At 27.5% G+C, this 24,473-nt stretch overlaps 1 protein-coding gene across 2 annotated transcripts in view; it reads left to right on the top strand.

The window, feature by feature from the left end:
* Positions 1 to 24,473, top strand: part of LOC101234912 (anaphase-promoting complex subunit 2) — a 106,863-nt gene that overhangs the window by 32,925 nt on the left and 49,465 nt on the right. The window contains exons 4-5 of one of the 2 annotated variants that reach the window (XM_065791789.1): positions 335 to 525; positions 18,368 to 18,482. In XM_065791789.1, coding sequence (XP_065647861.1) covers positions 335 to 525; positions 18,368 to 18,482 — 306 coding nt within the window. Of the gene's footprint in view, positions 1 to 334; positions 526 to 18,367; positions 18,486 to 24,473 lie in introns of both variants that reach the window. The other variant, XM_065791788.1, reaches the window with a different exon arrangement.

Genomic DNA, 24,473 nt, shown 5'->3' with positions numbered 1-24,473 from the left:
TATATATATATATAATATATATATATGCATATTCGAACACACACATGCACATACATAAGTAAGTATATACACATACATATACTTTTGCACATTTAGGTTGGTATTAATGCTGACAGTTTTTCTATTAACTTAAACAAAAATGGAATAACAACAAAATTGCAAATTTTTTTCGTTGCTAAAGATGTCCTTTTACCAATTGTACCTGCCTAAACCCAAACCTATCCAGTTACATCTGTTTGTTAATGATGATTGATAATAATTTGTAATTTTACTGGATTTATAATATTTGTTTTTGTTTTATATTTTTCTAAAGCATATTATACTTTTTCTAAAGTGAGTGATGAAGCTGGTTTTGATGAAGAAAATCTAGATGATGGCTATTGCATAACTTGCAGTCAAGATACTGATTGTTGTAGATGCAAACATATTTTAACATTATATTCATCAATAACAAAAGTTTTGTACAAGTTAAGATTATATGAACACATACTTTTTCCAGCTATCATAAATGTTGCACATAATCAGGTTGTTATTTTTTGTTTTAAAATCTTTTTAAATATTTTTATTGGTTTAGCTTTAAATATTTTTTACTAAAATACATTTAACATGAATAAGATCTCTCAACAAAAATGATTAACTGTTTGCTCTATAAAGTTTTGAAGGGTTTTAAAAGTTGAAACTTGGTTTACCAAGATTATCTTGGAATTAGAACCCATGGCTTTTTAAATTTGACCTGACAATGATTCATCACAGTTATTTTTTTCATGTTAATTTTTGGATTCTTGTTGGGAAAGAACATTTTTGACAACTTATTGCTATTATTTTTTTCGTAAGAAGGGGGAGCAAACTATAAGGCAAATTAAAGTTTCTGCATTGTAAGTTTTGTATATTTCAAAAAATAGACATATATATATACATATGAAGAGTGTATTTTCAAAATGTGGTACAGTCGTCCCCCGGTTAACGAACTTAATTCGGAGTACGAACTAGTTAACCGAAACGCGTTTTCCCATAGGCCGCCATAAAAAAATTTTTAATTGGTGGATTTTGCCGAAATAATGGGGGAAAAAATTCAAAAAATTGTCCAACTTGATAAATAAAATAGGCAAAGGTGAAATGATTGAAACCTGAGATTTATGCACTTTTAAAAATTGAAACAAATTGAAATTGTGCATGAAAATTGCTTGTCAAAGTTTTAGAAAAAACTAAAAATTGAACATGAACATTGCTTATCAAAAAATGGTTGATTTATTCACACCAAACTCCTTAGCCAGGTCACTTTGCTTTTCACCTTTTTGCACTCTTTGAATGATTGTCTTTTTCTCTTCAAGAGTGAAAACTTTTCTGCTTTTTTTCGCAGGGTTCGACATTTTGAAAAATCGCAAAATCGAAAAAATCGCAAGTGGGAAAAAAACCTAGAAAAAAGCACAAAAATGCATGAAAAATATTAGTGAAACAAGAAAAGAAAAAAATGAAACAACAAAAGCACACCCAGCACAACCATTCACCTCCCAGGCTTCCATGACACTCACAAAACTGAGGGGGAAATGCTGGACGGCGCGCCCGACCTTCACGCGCGTGTGCACGCCATTTGGCGGTCCCGGTTCGTTAACCGAGTTCCGGTTCGTTAACCGGGGGAGGATTTTGGGCAAACTTTCGGTTTGTTAACCGAAAGTTCGCTAACAGGGGGGTTCGTTAACCGGGGGACGACTGTATATTCATTTTTGTGGTATTGAGATAATTGAAGTTTTTTGCCGCACAATGGTGTCTCTTATATTTCAAAAACCATTTGTTGCCTAATTTATATGCACATAATGTATATAAGGATATGTTAATAATAAAAATCTAGGTAAATAAAAAAATACCTATTTTTTTATTTAAAAATTGTATTTGCGTTCAAAGTGCTATTACTGCTTATCAGCAAAATGCTGTATATCCATTTTATAAATATGAATATCCACCTAACAGATATTATGGAAAGGTAAATAACTTTAAAATACCTAATTATTTTTGTAAATTAAATATAATGTGAAATATTATTTTCTAGTTTAAAAATTTAACTTTTAATTTTAGCTTTATCAACTATTATCTCTTAAATATTAAAATAACAGGTATTGTCTTTTACATTAAAAATTAAAAAAAATAGTTAGATATCCCATCACTAGAGTGTTCAGTATCTTCTCTGAAATCTTTCAGTAATGTCTCATACAGTGTGTGTACCATCTGCACCCACAGCATTTAGGAGAAGAAAAACATCTTTTTTTTAGCATTTTTTACACAGTTTTTTGTTGTTAGGATGTTTGGTTTAAAAGTGTCCCATTTCTTACCTTTCTTAAGTAGGCTATGTGAGGTTGGCTCAGAATGATAGCTGCTCTGTGCTATTTCCAGATGATCGGAATTGATAATCAATTTTTTTCCCTCGCTTATTTTAAATGTTTTTATTGTTTTCACAAATTTTTTTACTTCTGCTTTAAAGTCTAAAGCTGACCAATCCTGACCAAAAACAAACACTTTTCCATGTCGGCTGAGAATATCTCTATAGATATCAGGTTCTAGAATCTGCTCATGTTTTTTGATATCCTGCTGAACACGACCAAACTCTTTATCTGCTGGAAGGTAGGAGTGCCCTCGTTCCAGGAATGTAGGAGTGATAAGAAGATTTCTAAAATGTTGCTTTCTCAAAGAAAGAAGCATTGACACCATGTTTATGTTTTTGTTTTGTCCATAGCAGGAATCAGAAAATAAACGAAGAGCCAATGCATTTTAACATGAATCAAAAAGATATGCAATCAAAAAATGCTGTAACGCTGAACAAATCATATTGGAATCTTTACAATTTTCACATTCCAACCAGATGAAAAAGTTAACATCATTTAAATGTTGAGTCTGGTTGCCTCTGTGTACAACAACGCCTAGTACATAAAGATAGAGTTGCCGAGAATAGTAGACTTCTTCTATAGGCAGCTTTGGCAAAACCAGACTCTCCATCATATCAAAGCAAATGGTTTTCTCATTTGGTCGTATATCATTGAGAAGGCTGTAAAACTTTTGTGCTTTTCTTCGATGGAGAATGTACAAAGCTGTTTTGGTCTGTTTTGAGGCGTCGCTGATATTTACGTCTTTCATTGCCAGTTTAAAGGCATGGCAAGTAGAGCATGTGTCTGTAGCATGATGACCAATGCCAAGAATAAAATTATACATAAAAATTGCATAGTGAAAATGATATCCCACAATCAACTGATTTCGATCTTTATTTAGTTCTTGGTAAAGTTTATGCATTAGTTTATTATTTAAGTCAAAAGGGAGATATTTTTGATGTGGAGAACCCTTTCGTCCATAGTGACTAGCTCTACAAGTAAATCTCTGAATATGTTTTTTTACAGCATCTCTCTTATTTGCATAGGCCATTAACTTTCTGTTTCCTCCTCGTTTTTCAAGTCTGGTTGTCCCATGCTGGAACCAGTGATTGGCAATCCTTAACACTCTATCCGACTTTATTGGTAAAAAAGAAAAATAAGATTTATATTTTTTAAATAAATGAAACCAATAATATTCTTTAAATCAGAAATATACTATTACAATAAGAAACAAATCTGAAAAGTAGTAATGGTTGTTCATGAACTTGTATAAATATTTCTTATTTGGAGTCTGAAGCTTATTCTTATTTTTATATAAGAGAACTCTATCTTATAATGAAGCAGAAATAAGGTTATTGTTGAATTTGATATTAATACTAATTTTACAAAATTTACTCCATGAATACAAATTATTTGGTTTTATTTTATTAATAATGTTATAGACAAATTCAAATAATTATACTTTTTACAATCTGGCTATAAAACTGCCTGTAATTAAATGGTGGTTAGACTTTTTGATGACATTATATTCTAAGCTGGTTAAATATCTATCATACAAAAGCAGTATAATTAATGGTGCACTTACATAACGCGGAACAAAATGAGGCCTGACAAACTTGTAACTTAATTCCAAAACTTAAGAAGTACTTGATGGTGATACGTCTTTTTCCTGACATCATCTTTTACTCTGGCTCTTTTAACTTCAAGCATAGCCAAAATAGCTGAATCTTGTGATACTTGTCTGAGTGCTGGTAAAAGTTAGAATGACTCGTCAACAGGTTCTCTGGTGTTATTTCTCATGCCAAAAAATCCAAATGTGTTTAAAACTTACTTATTTATCTTCTTTTTATAGCATTCAATAACAGTATTATTTTTATTTTTTCAAATTTCAAAAACTAATACAAAATTTGATAATCAAATTTGCTAGAAAATTTAAACGTCAAAATCGTTTAATTTTAAATGAAACAATTTTTTCTTTTTATAGAAGAGCATTCCTAACCTAAACTTATGTTTTGTACTACAAAAAAAAATGCATAATTAGTTTCCAAAGATAAACCAAATAAAAATAAGTACCGTTATGAAATAAATCCATAAAAAGAACATAAAATACAAAAATACTTTTTAACTTATTCATATAATATGTCTTTTTAATTGGTTATTTCCTTATCATTAAATGTTATTCGATCTCACTTTGCAAAAGCCCATTTTATGATTACACAATAAAGTAGGAATCTTTCCTCCACTAGAATGAAGAAATTGTTTTTTTTTTTCTTGCTTCGAGCAATGTATCTTTCTTTTACCCGGATTAGGAGACAGGAGAACACTTTCATCTAAACCATCGTAGTCCGCCATTTTACACGAGTTTATAACAACATAAGTTGATAAAATTAGCTGCGCTTGCGCAAAAGTAACTTATACTTGCCGTGGATTGGTCAAAACAAATACAGAATTTTGATAATAAATAAAAAACTCCAAACCGTGTTTTGAAATTAAAACCATTTTTAAACAATGAAAAATATAGGGTTATACCTCATTGAAAAAATACTCAGATATAAAAAGTGTTAGGTTCTTGTATACTAAAAAGTAACCATAAGTTTTCCCTTTTTTTTTTTAAAATGGCGCTTACGGCATTTTGAAAATAAACTCTTCATATATACATACATATATACATACATATATCTTCATATATACATATATATATATATATATATATATATATATATATATATATATATATATATATATATATATATACATTCATATATACATACATATATACATATATATATATACATATATACATATATATATATATATTTTAAACATCTTCGCTTCCAACAAGGCTGCAAGCAACCACTATTAGAGCTGGAAGTTACGAGAAGAGAAAAGATGAAGATTGTAGAGCGTAAGATTGTAGATAACCATTGACAGGCTACTTAAAGGATCGAAAATTATATGAATCAGGAAAGCAAGAGGAAGGAAGCAAATTCCGAAGAACTGTTGTTCGAGGAAAAAAAACTAGACAAATAAGAGTTTTTGAAGCACTTAAGAATAGTCACAGAAAAAGGATGAGACTTAGTTGAATGACAACTAGCATGAGAATAAATTTTAGTCGATAACACAAGAGACACTAGCTCTTTAGAGTAGTGCCCATTATAGCATTTGTAGAAAAGAGAAAGAGAAGCAACATTATGCAATGTGATAGTGGTTAGAGGCTGGCTGCAAGAACAGGTTCATCTATCATTAGAAGATCCGCCCCAGATATGACAACAGTATTCCATACAAGGCCAGATTTGAGATTTATAGAGATAGAGAATAGAATCAGGAGTAAAAAAGTGTTGAGCTTGATAAAGAGATGCAACCTTAGCAGATGCTAATTTTGCAACGGATTTGATATATGGTTTCCAAGAAAGATCAAAAGTAAAAGTTATTCCAAGAAGATGAAGGATAGATGATTCATCAATTACATTACCCTTCATAAATATAGGAAGATTTAAATTATTGCGATAATGATTGGCTGAAAAAATTGAGTTTTATCTGAATTAAAGTTCACCAGCCACTGTAAGCACCATGCTGTAGCAGAAGTGAGATCATTTTCAAACTAAAATGCCCTCTCTAAGCAATCAGAGAGTGTTGGCTTCATATCGTGACAAGAATAAATGGTAGTATCATCAGCGAACAATGCCACCTTAGATGTAAGAATGCCTGGAAGATTGTTAATGTAAATTAAAAAGAGTATAGGGCCAAGGATTGAACTTTGAGGAACCCCTGAAGTTACAGAATAAGAAGAAGAGTGCTGTCCATCGAGGACAACTTTTATACTACAATTGAAATGGAAGGATTCAATAATCTTAAAGTTGTTACAGATATACCATAAGAAGAAAGCTTATGGAGAAGACCAGCATGCCAAACTTTATCAAAAGCTTTAGAAATGTCAAGAGTGATGGCCTTAACCACTCCACCTTTATCTAATACATGATAAAACCTATCGGTTATTACTGTTAGCTAATCAGCTGTAGAATGAGAAGATCGAAATCCATATTGATGATTAGAAAGTAAGTTATTAGATTCAAGATAAGAGATTAAGGTGTTTTTTAACTAAAGACTCAAAAACCTTGCTTATGATAGGAAGAAGACTAATGGAACAGTAGTTGGATGAATCAGATCGGTCTCCAGAGTTTTTGAAAATAGGGATTACAGATGCCGCTTTCCAGCAGGCTGGAAAATAAGATTCTGATAAACACTTGTTGAATAGTTTTGAGAGTATAGACGACAGCTCCGGAGAACACTTCTGCAAAACTATAACAAGTATGTTGTCCAGGCCACAAGTTGTAGATGAGTATAAGCAGGAAATCACTTTAGATACAGAAGCTGGAGTGATACGAATGTCAAGCAATGGATCAACCTGTTTGATGGTTATATCAGGTAGAACGCAACTAGTGGAATCGAGAGATGATATTGATGAAAAGTTCTTAGCAAACAATTCAGCTTTGTCTTTAGGTGAGGTGACAAAGTCTGAACCATACACGAGAGGTGGAATTACAGATTTGCTCTTATTATTGATACTATTAAAGATTCTCCAGAAGTCACGAGAGCCTAATTTTTGTGATAAAGTACGAGATTTCATGACCTGAGAATAGCGAACTTTGGCGTTACACAAAACCTTTTTACAATGGTTTCTAGCAGTAATAAAGAAACGTCTGTTTTCTGGAGAATTGTTTTGCTGATAGATATGGAAGTAATGGTTTCGATTGGCAATTGCAGCAGCACAGTGTGAGGAAAACCATGGAGGAGAGTGAGACTTGACCTGGAATCGTGGAGAGGGAATAAAAGATTCCATGCCAGCCTGAATCCATGAAGTTATATAAGAAGCACATTTGTCAACAGGAAGACAAAAGATTTCTACCCAACGGTCATCATGAAGAAAATCACAGAAAGAGTCCCAGTCAGCTTTAAGGTAGTTGTAAGAGGTATGATAATAGGGAGATTTAGTTGATAAAAAAGAATGAGATAATCGTTTCAGTTGTATATATATATATATATATATATATATATATATATATATATATATATATATATATATATATATATATATATATATATATATATATATATATATATATAGTATATATATATATATATATATATATATATATATATATATATATATATATATATATATATATATAGAGTATTCTACCCAACGGTCATCATGAAGAAAATCACAGAAAGAGTCCCAGTCAGCTTTAAGGTAGTTGTAAGAGGTATGATAATAGGGAGATTTAGATGATAAAAAAGAATGAGATAATCGTTTCAGTTGTATATATATATATATATATATATATATATATATATATATATATATATATATATATATATATATATATATACATATAGAGGTTACCATAAAACATAGAAATGATGTCGGCCATTTTTTGCCGACATTAAACACTTTTAAGTCTGCATTGCCGAATGCAGACCCTAACTTTGAGGGTTGTATATATATATATATATATATATATATATATATATATATATATATATATATATATATATATATATATATATATATATATATATATATATATGATTTAAATGTTGACATCTTGTACGAGAGTATATATACACACTAAAAAAAAAAGGTAGAAATTTCTACCTTAGGGTAGGATATGTGATATACCCTTAGTAAGGTATAATTTTTTACCTTTTAAGGTAGAAAATTATATTAAAAACAATTATTTGTCATAAAATTTTCTAACTTAAAGGTATAATTCTCAACCTTTTAAGGTAGAAAATTATACCTTACTAAGGGTATATCACATATCCTACCTTAACTAAAAATTTCTACCTTTAATTTTTAGTGTGTATAAACTAATTTAAAACATCAGATAATACAAGTTCTCTCAATACTAAATAGTTTATTTGAAATTTTTGTCGGATTATAGGCACTGGTATCATCAGCATATAATATAATATAAATACAAAATTGTGACCATTAAATAAAAAAAATTTTTTTTTAAATTTTGATATAACCTTTATAATGGCATCTTTTACTATTTTATATAAATGTAATCTTTAAAAGTCCTTTTTTTGTTATATGATAAAATGTAAAATTCAATAAATACAGCTGGATATAATCATTTTTGAAAAAAGATGTTTTTTTTGTTTTGTTTTTATTTAATATATATTGTTCAATATTATGCTGATCTATTGTGATCAGCGTCATCAGTTATAATAAATAAAAATTGTTACAAAGAAAATCGTTATAATAAAAACAAACCGTGAAAAAGATCAAATTAAAAGAGCATGAGTAATACAAAAATAGGTTTTAAATGTTGACGTCAAATGATCTAATAAAAAATAGCATAAAGTTTTTGTTGTCATGTTATCACCATCATTCCTATTAACCCCTTAAGGACCGATATTTTTTCAAATAAATGCACCAAAAAAATCAATTTTTTTATCATGCTTAGAACTTAGATATTGACATATTAAGAATAAAAAAAAGTCTGTTATAAGTCCAAATATTATTAATTTAATTGATTCTTAGTTGATTTAATATAATAATATTGTTATAAGATTATTTTCACAAATTATTTCGGGCAAATTTATATAATAAAACATAAAATATGTTCGGGATGTAATAAGTCAAATATACCTTGGCATGGTTTGGAATGTTCAGTAGCACCTGAACTGGCCCATTTTCCTTTTTTATACTATTTTTCTGGTGCTCAATACATCTTAATATAATTTTCTTTTTGGTTTCACCAATGTATGTAGAATTGCATGAACATTTTAGTTGGTAGACGCCTGGGTTTGTATTTGGATGAAGTTTTATCTTATTGTTGCAAAATAATATATTATTAATTATGGTTTAAATTTGGAGCTGATGTAAATATAACTTTTATGTTTTGTTTTCTGAATTCTTTTCTAAGTTTAAGACCAACAATTAGTATCCATGCTAAATCTTTTTTTATATCGTGTCTGTTAATATTAGTTGGATTGTTCTTGTCGTGCCTGCTTTCAACAAATATTTTTATTAGAAAATCATATTAGGATTGATGTTTGAGTTTGAGGATAATGTTGAATATTAGTTGTTGCTTCTTTTCGATGTATTTGAAGCTCATAAGATCTATGCTTTTTAATATAAGATTGTGTTTGTAATATTAATATCTAGAAAGTTAAGTTGTTTTTAGTAGTTTTTGAGTTCAACAGTGTTTTATTGAGTTAAAGCAAGGGTGACAATCATCTACATATCTCATGAAAGTTTTTGGTTCACATGTATGAAATGTTTCCGCAATAACAATCATTACAGACAAACCTGTAGGACCTGAAATAGGTATTATATTAATTTTATTTTCATATAAAAAATAGCAAATACTTAATGAAAGTTCTTTTAATTGGTGTAGGTCTACAAGAGAAAGTTTTGTTTGAGTCTTTAAGTTGTCAATGTTCTTTAATATATCAATAATAGCTCGAATAGCTTCGTTAATGGGTATGGACGGATATAATTTTCCATTGCCTGGCTTCCTTAACAAAACTATTTGAATTGAAGTCTATTTTTTTTTTGTATAGTGTTGGTTAAATGATATTATCGAGGTATTTGGATGTTTTATATGGTAGTGTGTATTGTTGATACTACAAGACGGATTGGGTAATCTTTTTCATGTTTGTGCGCCTTAATCATTCCATTTATTCTAGGTGGCACACAATCTGATGGATACATTTTTAAAAATGTAGTTGTGTCTAACCCTTTTTTCTTAGTCTACACGATTGTTTTTGTAATTTATTATTGTGGATCATGATCAATAGTTCTGCTATTTTAAATTTGTTCTTCTAATTTAGAAGATGCATTCTTTTGGTATAGTAATGCAAAACCTGTGCCTTTATCAAAGAGATAAATTATAATATCTGAATTCTTCTTCAATTTTCTTATAGAAATGCGCTGTTGTTTTGTTAAATTATCTTTTAATTTTAACAAATTTGTCAAAATTTTAGAACAGTTTTGTCTTAGAGATTCGGCCTGTATTGGTTTATCCTGTTTTTCAAGTCATAAAGCGCACATTTCAATATTAGTTAGAATGTTCATATAAGGGATTTTTTTCTGTGATGGCACAAACTTTGGACCTAGATTGAGTAATTGAGATGTTGCTTTATCCAAAACAACTTTAGTTAAATTAAGTATAGCAGGTTTAACAACTTGTGTAGAAGGATCTTTTATGTATTTTTATATTTGATATAGTTTATAATTAATAGTATTTTTCTTTCATTTTTTATATTTCACCTCTTAACTTGTTTCTCCGTGCAGCAGCCTTGTTCATTGAGGTTTGTGTTTTGGAGTTATAGAGTTGAGAAAGGATTGTAACCATAAAAAGTAGCCTCCTCGATTGTCGTACCCTTCTTGACTTTGAGGAGGTGAATAATTTAAAAGAAATAAAATCGTTTTTTTTTTTTAATATAATGGTAATTTTTTGATTTGTTAGTTATGCTATTAATTAGTTTCAATTTTTATTAGATTATTTTTTTTGTGTTTTTATTTTAATATATATTGTTCGATATTTTGCTGATCTATTGTGATCAGCTTCATCAGGTATAATAAATAAAAATTGTTACAATGAAAAATGTCTTGATACTCAAATTTTCTCATTGTATACCTTGGCATGGTTTGGAATGTTCAGTAGCACCTGAACTGGCCCATTTTCCTTTTTTATACTATTTTTCTGGTGCTCAATACATCTTAATATAATTTTCTTTTTGGTTTCACCAATGTATGTAGAATTGCATGAACATTTTAGTTGGTAGACGCCTGGGTTTGTATTTGGATGAAGTTTTATCTTATTGTTGCAAAATAATATATTATTAATTATGGTTTAAATTTGGAGCTGATGTATAATATATATATATATATATATATATATATATATATATATATATATATATATATATTATATATATATATATATATATATATATATATATATATATATATATGTAAAATTTTTTATATATATATATATAAATATATAAATAATATATATATATATATATATATATATATATATATATATATATATATATATATTTATATATTTAAATATATATATATATATATGTATACATATACAACCCTTGGAATTAAGGTAATGCCGACCTTAATGCTGACCTAAAAGTATTTGATGTTGGCAAAAAATTGCCGACCTCGTTTCTATTTTTTATGGTAACCCCTTTGTGTCAAGTTTTTTTTGCCAACCTTTAACAGTTTGAGGTTGGCAATTTATTGCCGACCTCATTTTTCTTAATTCCGAGGATTGATATATATATATGTAAATAAGTAAGTTTAATTTTGCTGTGAGCATAAATTCAACAAGAGTGCTCGGTGAATGATATCAGAACTATATAATTGATATTTTGACAAGATTAAATAAAAATAGCTAAATGATTTTTTACTACTAAAAACCCATTAACAAAACCCATTAACTACCATATTGGATATCCGAATACCTCCATAATATCATTTAACCAACACTATACAAAAACAAAAATAGACTTCAATTCAAATAATTTTGTTAATGAAGCCAGGCAATGGAAAATAGATCCCAATGAAGTCCAAGTTTTATGTAGCATAGTTAACTTATATCCATCCATACCCATTAACGAAGCTATTCAAGACCTTGTTCAAAAAACAACTGTCTATTTTTGTTGCAACATTGGTACTGAAAGGTGGTACCAGATTATGTTTCACTTGTGATTTTTGAATGGGATCAGTTTTTTATTTGAATGGATTGATTAAAAATATTTTTGTAAGAAGAATTGGTTGACAATCCTAGTTTAATAGTTTGAGGAAGGCATTTTGGTATACTAGGAGGGTGGTTAGAGGCAGCATTTATATAACTGATGGAATTACCAGGCTTGCAGTATGATTGGAAAGAACTGTCATTAAGATTTAACATTAAGTCCAGATAATTAACAATTTTAAAATTACAGCTGATGGATATAAGATCATTATTTTTAAAAATTTTCACAAAATGCTTTTTAATTTTTTTCATCTGTTGGCCACTCCGGTTCTTAAACACTGCTAGACCATCATCTCTATACAATCCAAATTCATCTTTATTGTAAGATTGTGATAATTGAAACAAGATAAATATTCCAACTAACTCACAAACTTCTGCGCCATCAAAGGCTCCCATGGTGACATCAAATAAACCTCCACTTTTTTAAATCCAGGCTTCACTGTTGTTAAGCAATAATGATTTCCTGGCATGATATATTAACTTTTTTTCATCTTGTATAATTAAGTATTTTTCAGCAAAATATAAAGCATTGTTCAGTAAATTTTCATTAATTGAAGGATAAAAATCAGTTATATCGTAAATTAAGAATTTGTATAGATGTTTTTCTTTAATACTTTGAAACCAATCTATAACGTTTTGTGAGTTTAGCCATTGATTAATGCAAACTTTATTTCTAAGATCACTATTTATTTTTGATAGAATAACTTAAGAAATTCTTCCTACTTCTTTTTTTTGCAAGGTTTAATAGGCAAACTGTAGGGTTGTTTAAAAAATTGAAAAAAATGTTGCAACAAAAATAGGCAGTTGTTTTTCGAACATGGTAGACCTGCACTTTCAGGTTGGTCACAAACTTCATGAGATAATTAATCGAAATACCATTAAAATAAGCTACTTATGTATGCCAAACATCAAGTCCATCATTAATTCACACAATCACAGGATATTATTTAGCCAAAGTAAAGATGAGGGAAAATCATGCAACTGTGCCAACAAATCCATCTGTCCCATGAACAATCAGTGCTTGTCGAAGAACACCGTTTATCAAGCCACCATGTCAACAAATAAACCTGACTATAAAGAAAAAGTATATTTTGGCTTCTGTGAAACTCCATTTAAATTTTGGTATGCTAATCATCTAAAATCTTTTAACATTAATAAATATAAAATGATACCAAGTTGTATAAAGAAATTTGGGACATAAAAGACAAAATGTTTACACCCTTAATTAAGTGGAAAATTGAAAAACGTTGCAATCCTTATAACACTTCATCAAAAATTTGCAATCTTTGCTTTTACAAAAAATTCCTTATTTTAACATATAAAGGTGATAACTTGTTAAATAAACGAAATGAGTTGATTTCAAAATGCAGACACAAGACACAAGGCTTTTTTTTGTTTTTGAATTTGTATTCAATGGGTGATGATTGCCGTATAGGCATGAAACTTAAAGTAGCATAGAAAAAGTATTCTTTTCTTCGTTAATATATATGTGTGTGTGTATATATATATATATATATATATATATATAGTATATATGTTACTGTTACCCGCAGTTTATATATATATATATATATATATATATATATATATATATATATATATGTATATATATATATATATATATATATATATATATATATATATATATATAGTATATATGTTACTGTTACCCGCAGTTTATATATATATATATATATATATATATATATATATATATATATATATATATATATATATATATATATATATATAGTATATATGTTACTGTTACCCGCAGTTTATATTTATATATATATATATATATATATATATATATATATATATATATATATATATATATATATATATATATATATATATATATATATATATATATATATATATGTATATATATATGTATATATATATATATATATATATATATATATATATATATATATATATATATATATATATATATATATATAGTATATATGTTACTGTTACCCGCAGTACCAGGAATAAGCTAAATGCTAATGTTTATAATTTAATTTAATATTGCAACTCTGAGTTTCATGTGTTACCATAATCATCAGGCAAGTGGTAAAAGTTTAATTTTGCTATGATTTGTTTAGTGGACGTTGCGGTTTATATTTGTATTTTGGATTGTTACGGGACGGAAATTGATTAGTAGTTAGGTTGATAATATTATTAATTTGTTTTTAGTTGGCTAATAGTTGTGAAATAGTTATATGTTTAATGTTGTTTAAAATACTTTTTATGTGATAGTGTGTATTATTTGTATATTAAAAAATAAGAATTAAAATTGATATAAAAATATATATAATATTATGAAATATATTACAAAAGCTGTTTATGTGAGTAATTTATTAGTTAGTCTAGAGATATATGGAGTAGATTAATGTAGTTATTTTTAGTTGTTAGTCAGGTTTGTAGCAAGCTTTGTAATTTATTAATAAAAATTTATTTTCGTTGCGGCACTTTGATATAATTTCGGTTCTTTTATTTAACAGTTCTTCAGGTTTTGGATATGATATAATAGTAAATTTCTCATACAGACATAGTGGGCATCTTTTGGAAATATTTGAGTAGGGGGATACAGACTTGAGACATGTTAGCATAGAGGTTTCATTAAAATTATTTTTTAAATCCCATATATCCATTTTAAATCCCATATATATATCCATTTTAAATCCCATATAGATATATATACAGTATTGGACAAAACATTTGCAACCAACATCGAACAATGCTAAAAAGTGTTCCTAATTTTACATGTCTTAAAAACGAAACGAACTATACTACCACAGCAAACAGTTCAGGAGTCTGGAGTCATAGCATGCCTTCACATAAGCAATCACCTGACAGGTGAAAGCACACAGGCAGAATTTCGTTGACAAGTGCCATTTTGAAGCGGACAAAACAAGTGCTTTTGTCCGCTGCAAAATGGCACTTGCGCAGACTTAAGAAAATGAAACAAACTTTTTTGGTTTGTTTCATTTTCTTAAGTCTGGTCCGTGTCAACGTCATGGAAGTTTTTTAATAATTAAATAATTATATATTATAATATATATTATAATTATAATTATATAAATAAATATATATTATAAAATAATTAAATAAATAAAGGAAGTATCCAGAAGTTTCCAGAAGTTTTCAGAAGCATGCAGAAGCTTCCAGAAGTTTTCAGAAGAAGTATATGGAAGCATCCAGAAATATCCAGAAACATTCAGAAGCATCCAGACACATCCAGAAGCTTCCAGAAGCATCAAAAAGAAGCATCTAGAATTTTCCAGAACAGGTTCACACAGGTTCATTTTACTATATAAGAGACATGTAAATCGACATGTAATTCAGTCAGTATATGGAAGTCAATCAGTCAGTATTATCAAGGCAGTTTATCGAAGTGAGTTTTATCAAAGTGTTTTATCGAAGAACATCAATACAAGAAGTGAAATACAACAAGTGTTTCATTACATCAATACAGTCCACATCCAACCAAGACGTTGTATTCCACAGAGCATTATTGTATCATCACAAGGTAAATGTAACATGGTAAGCCTTGAGAAGCGTGATTATTTATTATTATTATTTTTATGACTTCAAGTGCAAAAATGGCTCCCGACAGTCTTGGATTGGAACTAAGAAAGAAAATTGTTGGCGATTACGTAAGTGGAATGTCACAAAAAAGTATTTGTGATAAATATGGCGTGAAAAAATGGACCGTATCAAGACTATGTTCCAAATATTGTTCTACGGGGAAGTTGGCAGCAAATAACAAAGGTGGAAGACCGCGTTCCACCACTTCTAGAGAGGATTCTATGATCGTCAGATCCGTCAAGAAGGATCCCTGGATATCATCAGTCAAGATGATATCACAAAAGCCATAAGAGCTGCCTGTATCGGACCGAACAATCAGACGACGTGCTGTTGAAGCCGGATTGTTTTCTCGACGCCCTGCAAAGAAACTGCTGATTTCACTAAAAGCTAGAAGAAAAGACTCCTGTTTGCTACATCTCATATTGACTGGAATGTGCAGAAATGGCGAACTGTCCTGTTCAGTGATGAATCGAAGTTCAACATCATTGGGAGCAATAGCATTTGCCGTGTACGTCGACCGGCCGGAAAACGCCTCAATTTACGTTACTGCCATAAGCCCGCGAAGCATGGTGGAAGCAATGTAATGGTTTGGGGGTGTTTTTCTGCTAACGGTCTAGATACAATACATCGAAACGATGGAATAATGGACCGTTTCATGTATAAAAATATCCTGAAAGATGTTATGTTACCTCATGCTGAATGGAATATGCCAATAAAATGGGTTTTTCAGCAAGACAACGATTCGAAACACACTGCAAAAGTAGTCAAGCAGTGGTTTCAAGACAACCATCTATCGGTGATGGATTAGCCGCCTAAATCTCCGGATCTCAACCCTAACAAGAACCTGTGGGAGATCGTCAACCGCAGAATTAATCGTGAAGGTGTTCGTAATAAGGATCAACTGTTTGAACAAATCCAAAAGGCCTGGGCAGTGATTCCACAAAGTTTCATTGATCACCTGATCGAATCTATGCCTCGAAGGATTCGCCACGAAATATTGATAGCGAAATACAGCTTGGTCAACATTTTGTCAAGTTGCACTTGTTTTGTCCAGAAGGAAATCAATTTTTTTAAATACTTTTGATTAATTTATTAATTTTTGTGTACAAATAATGAACTTTGTGATGAATAAAACTTAAAGAACTTTGTCTCTAAACAGTTACATAGTTATTTCTCTAAATTGGTAAAATGCAGCACTTTTATATAAAGAAACTAAATTAGCATTATTTGGTTGCACTCGTTTTGTCCGATACTGTATATATATATATATATATGTATATATATATATATATATATATATATATATATATATATATATATATATATATATATAATATATATATGTATATATATATATATATATATATGCATATATATATGTATATTTATATATATATAATCATATATCCAGTTTAAATCCCATATAAATATATAAATTTATTTTTATAGATATATACATATATATATATATATACATACATATATATATATATATATATATATATATATATATATATATATATATATATATATATATATAAATATATATATATGTATATATATATATATATATATGCATATATATATGTATATTTATATATATATAATCATATATCCAGTTTAAATCCCATATAAATATATAAATTTATTTTTATAGATATATACATATATATATATATATGCATACATATATATATATATATATATATATATATATATATATATATATTTATATATATATATATATATATATATATATATATATATATATATATATATATATATATATATATATATATATATATATATATATATATATATATATATATATCAGGGCGTTAGCCAGAAATAATTTTTATACCGCGTATAATTTTATACGTTTTTGCCGTATTGTGAATTTTTATTGTTGTTGTTGTAGAAAATGTTGGGAATTTTTAAGAAAAGGTCCTATAAAACTCTGAAAAAATAACAAAGGTCATTGACTTTTGGGAATTTTTAGCCCATTTGGAATTCCGTGTTATATGCGGCACCATTGGGCTAGCTATCACCCTGTATATATATAATCATATTACCATTTCAATTCCCATATATATATATATATATATATATATATATATATATATATATATATATATATATATATACTTATATATATATCAATCTTCAGAATTAAGAAAAATGCACTCTTTTATGACTATAAGTTTTGTTCTATTATTCTAATACAAAACAGCCTTTAATATATATATATATATATATATATATATATATATATATATATATATATATATATATATATATATATATATATATATATATATATATATATATATTTACACACATATACAATGAGAAAATTTGGGTATCAAGACATTTTTTATTCAAAAAGTGGTAGTAAACCTACCTTGCAATTTAATTAAAGTTTAATTTAAAAAAAAAAAAATATATAAGAATCTCACTTTTTTTAGTATAACTTTTAAGGCAAAAAAAGAATTAATATTTTCTTTTATATATACTTTTTTTCATCTGAAAAAAAATTGATATAAAATTTTAAAAATTGAATTAAGCAAAATATATTAGTACAATGCCCATTTAAAATAAAAAACTTCTTTTTTTCAGCTTTCAAAGTTTATAGAAAAACATTGTAAAGGCCAGTATTTTGAACTTTGTTTGGAAAGGGTGTTGGAATGGACTGAACAGGGTTTGCTCAATTGGTTACAATTCTGCACTTGTAGTGGTACTTTGGTTTAATTTTTTTTTTTCAACTTTTTTATTTTTTCGTTACTCTAATATTATATCTTTTGTCCCCTCTATTATTAGGTTTTAAATAATTTAAAAAATATTAGTTCTATGGTTTTTATTTTTACTTAAAATGATATTGTGATGCAAGTTTGTTAATCGTTGTTGCAACAATCTATATTTTTGTTTCTATATTTTTGTAAGATATTGTACTCGATGAGTCATATACCCTTCGTCTTCTAGGATTAACTCTTTCTTCCAATCTCTCTTAGAAACCATATATCAAATCCATTGCAAAATTAGCATTTGCAATTAGGTTGCTTTCTTTATCGTGCTTGCTACTTTCTACACCAGATTCTATTCTTTATCTCTATAAATCTCAAAATGATCCTTGTATGGAATACTGTTGCCATATCTGGAGTGGATCTTCCAATGATGCTCTTTCTCTTTTAGGCTAGATGCAAAAATGCATTGTAAACATAGTTGGCCCTGCTCTTGCAGCCAATCTTTTACCATTGTCACATTGTCATAATGTTGCTTCTCTTTCTGTTTTCTATAAATACTATAATGGGCACTGTTTAAAAAAATATATATTTTTCTGTGAAATTTAATCAATGATTTTCTTATTTGAGATTTACATTGTTATATAGGTATAGATGTTTTGTTACTCTTAACATTACGTTTAGCATTCCTAAGAATGTGTTACTTTGGTGTTACTTGTGTGTATGGATATTATTGTGTTTTGGTGTTAATATGGATAATATTGAATTAAATAAGCATGTTTTCAATTAAGCGATAATGTTGTTATTACATATTTTTAGCTATTTGCTGTAGTTATGTAATGTTTGCACATTTCAATCATTCCAATGCAATATTACAAATTTAAATAACACATCGCTTTAAATCTAAATCACATATCACAATAACATACTGCAACATCACAAATTTAACATCAAAAATTATGAATACTAGTTTTCAAAAGTTATTTTAAAAAAAATATGAAACAAAATCATTTAATTCAATTTAAAAAATTTTTTTTTAACAATTAACAATTCAAAATTTATTAAATGTGAAAATCTTTAATTATTTTTATTAGTTAGCTTATTTTAGTTTTCGATTGTACACTTAGCTTTAAAGCTCTTGCTTTGCATACGAATTACTTCAGCAGATTTTAAATAAACTTCATTCTTTTATGATTTTTTTTGCAAGTGACAATAAATACTATTGGAGAAAAAAAAAGTTGTTTTCGAGTTAAAAAAATTTTTTATCTCTCCAATTATAACCTTTTTGTTATTTATTTTTAAACGACGGAAGTTACATAGCAACCAAACTTAGGCGATTTTACAATATATCACAGAAAAGAGATCTATTTAATTGTTAACTTATATTGTCTGCTTTATCAGTTGGTAATAAAACTCATAGCAAAATAAGCTCTTCTATGTGATCAAAAAGTACTACTTCAAATAACAAATACCATTGTGGTAATGCATTGTTTGATGCTAAAACAAAAAATCTAAGTAAGCTATTACTGTTACTTCATCAAAAAATAGATTGTCAGGTGATTACAGTACACAACAATGGTCCCACAAATCATTATATAATCAAATATAATGTTTAATAATTAAAACTTGTTTAAAATTTTTTTAAACACTTTTAAACACATAACAATTTTTTTTAACACTTTTAAACACATAGCAATTTATTCAAATTTGAAGACTAAACTCATGCAAAAATTAAAAAATAAATATGAGTTTAAACAGTGATGTAAATTCTTTGACAGCCTAACCATAGGATGTCATTTATTTAACTTCAACAACTAATTAAACAAGTAATGTTTTTAGGGATTATAAAATTTATCAAATAAATGGCTCAGGTGAGGTGACCACAGAACTAGTTTCAATTAAGTTATTTTAAGGAAATAAGTATTCATCTTAACATAAGCTGTAATTCTAAAAACTAAAATTATTTTATAATAACAATTTACATATATGTTATCATACAGGCTGTCAAGTTGTCATTTTAATTTTTTTATGAGTTTTCATCATTTTTTCATTAAATTTTTTACAAATGTTTTTTTTGTTTGTTTTTTTAATATTTAGAGTTTAGATTTTTTTTACTTTAAAATCTTCTTTTTTAAAGTTTAATTGCAATTTTTATTGATTGATAAACTGAATTGAGAACTAACAAAAAAAACACAATGCAATAGAAATGTAAATATTAGTAAAGTTACTGTCAAATATTTTTAATATTTAGTATGTAACTTTATAGATTGCTCTCAAGCATAATGGTTAAACAGAATGATGTGTCATTAGTAAAGTTAGATAAAAGTCTAGTTAAAATCAAATTATGGGCTCTCAATCAAATTTTGAACTATTATTATACAGTCCAACAATATTTAAGTAATTTAAAAGTTCTGTTGGTTTCCAAGCTCATTATCTTTAAAATCTAAATATAAATCATTTTCTGGTATTAGATTTTCAAAAACAATTTGTCCATTATATGTAGATTCAAACAAAAACTCAAAATACAATTAGAGTATTCTATAAATGATAAAAATTTCAGTTGCAGAAACTTTGTGGCTGTTTAAAGTGACTGATAATAAAATTGTTTAAGACACCTCGCCAAGAAACTAAGTTTGAAACTAAGTCTTAGTAAAGTTGTTAACATCTGTTTAACTATTTTATTTATTTATTAAAATGACATTTATACAGGATATACACTTTCAGTTATAAAAACTGTTATCAACATACTAAAACTTAAAACTTAAAAAATAATTATCTGAAAATAACAAAAAGAATAAAAAGTATTAAAGTAAAGTCATTGTCATTGCTGCTTTAAAAAAAAGTGGTTGTTTAGTTTCTTTTTTAAATAATGATTGTTCTGCCATATTTCCAATGTCCAAAGGTAACTCGTTAAAAAGTTTTGCTCCTGCAAAGTGCAGATTTAGAGTTTCAGCTTGCTCAGAGAATGCTGATTAAAATGACAAAACTATGCGAAGTGCCATCAATAATGAAGACATGGTAGGAGTAAAAATTGCCTATACCCTGTATTGAGTATGGGCAAATATAGGGTATGGGCAATACAGGTGAACAGTGCAAAAAAATCTTGAATGTGGCTAAAACTCATAGAAATGAACAAATGAACAAGGTAAATAAGTAAATATCAGTTTAAAAGTGAAATGGAAAAATTAATTTAAAAAATCTATCATTCAAAAAATCAAATTATTTACAAAAGTTGTCTTGCAGTCAAGATAAGTGTACTTGTACTTGTTGAATTAATTTGAATCTTATTTGGTATTAGAAATTATTTGTTTGATTAATCCTGTTATTTAGTTTTATATTATTTTAGAAAAGCAAAGAAACTTTTAGAAAACACCTTTTGTTGCATGTTGAACAATAAAAATCTATAAAAATTTTAAATGTTCAAATAATGCTTTTGAAGACTTTGTTTAAAGGATTTTTTTTTTTAGGTTGTTGAGTTTTTTCATTTTTGTAATTGTTTTTTTTTTTTTCATGTTCTGTCAATTTTTCACTCAAAATACCATCTTCTTTTTTTAAAAGTTGTTGCTTGACAGCCTGTATCATAGTAACAAACATTCACCTATATTTTATAGATAGTACAACATTAGTCGTGCCAAAATTGCTTAATAAAAAAATGACTCATAAATATACAGGAGATCTATACTGAGATAAATGATTTTTTAAATATATTTTTTGGTATTTGTTTTATATTTGTAGGTTATTGTTTCATATATTTACTATTATTTGTTTTGAATATTTGCTTGTATTTGTTTTAATTTTGCTGGATTATGTTTTGTATTTTTTGTTGGTCATAGTTAAATAATTATTTTTGATTCTAAACCAAGTTTAAAATTTTAAGAATTTTAAAGTTTTTGAGACTTTATGTAAAAGTAAAGATTAAAAACAACACTTTAAGGTTTCAATCAATTTAACTTATTAGTTATTTGTGTTCAAGATTGCTTAAACTTTATAAAATTTCATTTTTTTATCATTATAAAAAAATAAAATTTTAAAAAAATGCCTTTGCCAGTTGTTGTTGTTTAGTTATATTGATACCTCCATATATCTGTACATTGAATATTTCGATTTATATCTATGAAATAGTTATAATCTTGAAATTATTGAAAAATATGAAATTCATGAAAAAGTTAGCACCCAACACAAATATTTATTATTTTTTGTGACCAGTATGTGTATATTAATAGCATATTTTAAATGCTAACAAGACATTTTTGCAGTATTGTCACATGATAATTGTCACATGATAGTTATGGCAGTAGTGGTTATATACACATGTTTGTTATGGTATTTTATTTAGTATGTTAAACATATATTAGTATGTTATTGTGATGCAGCTTGTTTTTTATGTCTTCAGAACAGATCGATTGGTTCGTCTGTCATACTAGATGTGTCGAAGGGTTCTTGACTATTTTGATTACAGGCTTGGTATTGAATTCAGACTTGGTGTCAGCATCAGGCTTGGGATTGATTTCATGCTTTATGTAGACTTCAGAGGTAGCCTTAAGGTGATTATTTTTAAAAAACTTAAAAAATTAAGAAAATCTAATATAAAACTATAGTTTTCAGAAAGTTAATTCTGTGTTGATGTGTCTTTTCCTGGATACAAAAATATAGACTACAAAAATAAAATAATTTTGAAAATAAAAAAAAATATGTTTACGATTTAGTTTTTAAAAATAATCATTATTGCATAATGCTTTTGGCAATCTCTAACTGTAAATATTACAATAGTTCAAGAATTATAATATATTTCTATGTTTGATATATTTTATATTATATGGTTGCGGTTTACATAATACAACTGTATCAAAGTAAGATATTAAATCACAATAAATAACCACAAACATATCTTATTAAGTTTAGATTGAATTACATTTATATTAACTTTTAAATATGCAAATTGAGTATATAATTAGGAGTTGCAATACTACATTTAAAAATTATGTAATGCAGTTCTTTGTATCAAACATACAATGACCAATTGTTAAATGCATAGATTTTAGATTTTAGGGGTAAGCAGAAAATTTATTTTGATTAAATTAAATTAACCAGCCTTGCACTCCTCTATCTAAAAGGCTGGCATAATAGGTTTCTCAAAATGAATGTTGCATTTTTATTTGTTATCTCCACAAATTTTTGTGATATCTATCTAATTTTTCTCCACCATTACCAACAAGTTGTTTAAATCTATTGGCTACAAATATTTATGGTCTTGAAAGTAATTTTTTATCTGTTGAAAGCTTCACTTTGGGTCAGACATAAAAGCTTCCATTTCTTTTTGTCAGTTTCAAGTCAAGCCTCATTCAACTCCATTCTCCTTGTGAAGCTGCTATTTCTAATTGTATGTTTTTCATTTTTACAAGAACAATATGTTGCTATGGTTTATTTCTCTCTGATATTTATATTTTATCTTAGAATTAGGTTCTAGAGGCTTTTGGAAAATCATTAAAAATGTCATTAGCAAAGGCAAATCTGGATACTTTAAAAGTTTTTTGGAAAGATTTTTGAAATCTCTGGAGATCTCTCTGACCCCACTAATAATTGCCTTCTTACTATTATCTATCTTTTCTCTTATTATTTTGTATCTTATCTCTTACTATGTCATCTCTTACTATTATCTATGTTATCTCCTTAGCATACCAATCTTCTTACTATTATCACTATTATTAGCATACCAATCTTCTTACTATCATTAGCATAGTTTTTGAGTCTTTAATAACTAAACTATATATGTTATTTTGAGGCTTGCAACAACTTAGTCTCTGACAATTCAATGCTTTTGTTATACTGCTGACTTGTACAAGGAAACATTCTACTGTGCAATAGATAAGTGAGACTACTTACTCTTCTTATATCAAAGAATTTCAATAAAACTTGTCTTCTCCAAAGGCAGAAGAACCATATGAATTCTCATATGGTTTATCTGGAAAAAAATTCAACTTATT

The sequence above is a fragment of the Hydra vulgaris genome, chromosome 02, assembly GCF_038396675.1.
Source record: "Hydra vulgaris chromosome 02, alternate assembly HydraT2T_AEP".
In the NCBI taxonomy this organism is placed as follows: domain Eukaryota; kingdom Metazoa; phylum Cnidaria; class Hydrozoa; order Anthoathecata; family Hydridae; genus Hydra; species Hydra vulgaris.
This window is presented reverse-complemented; position numbering and strand designations above follow the sequence as displayed.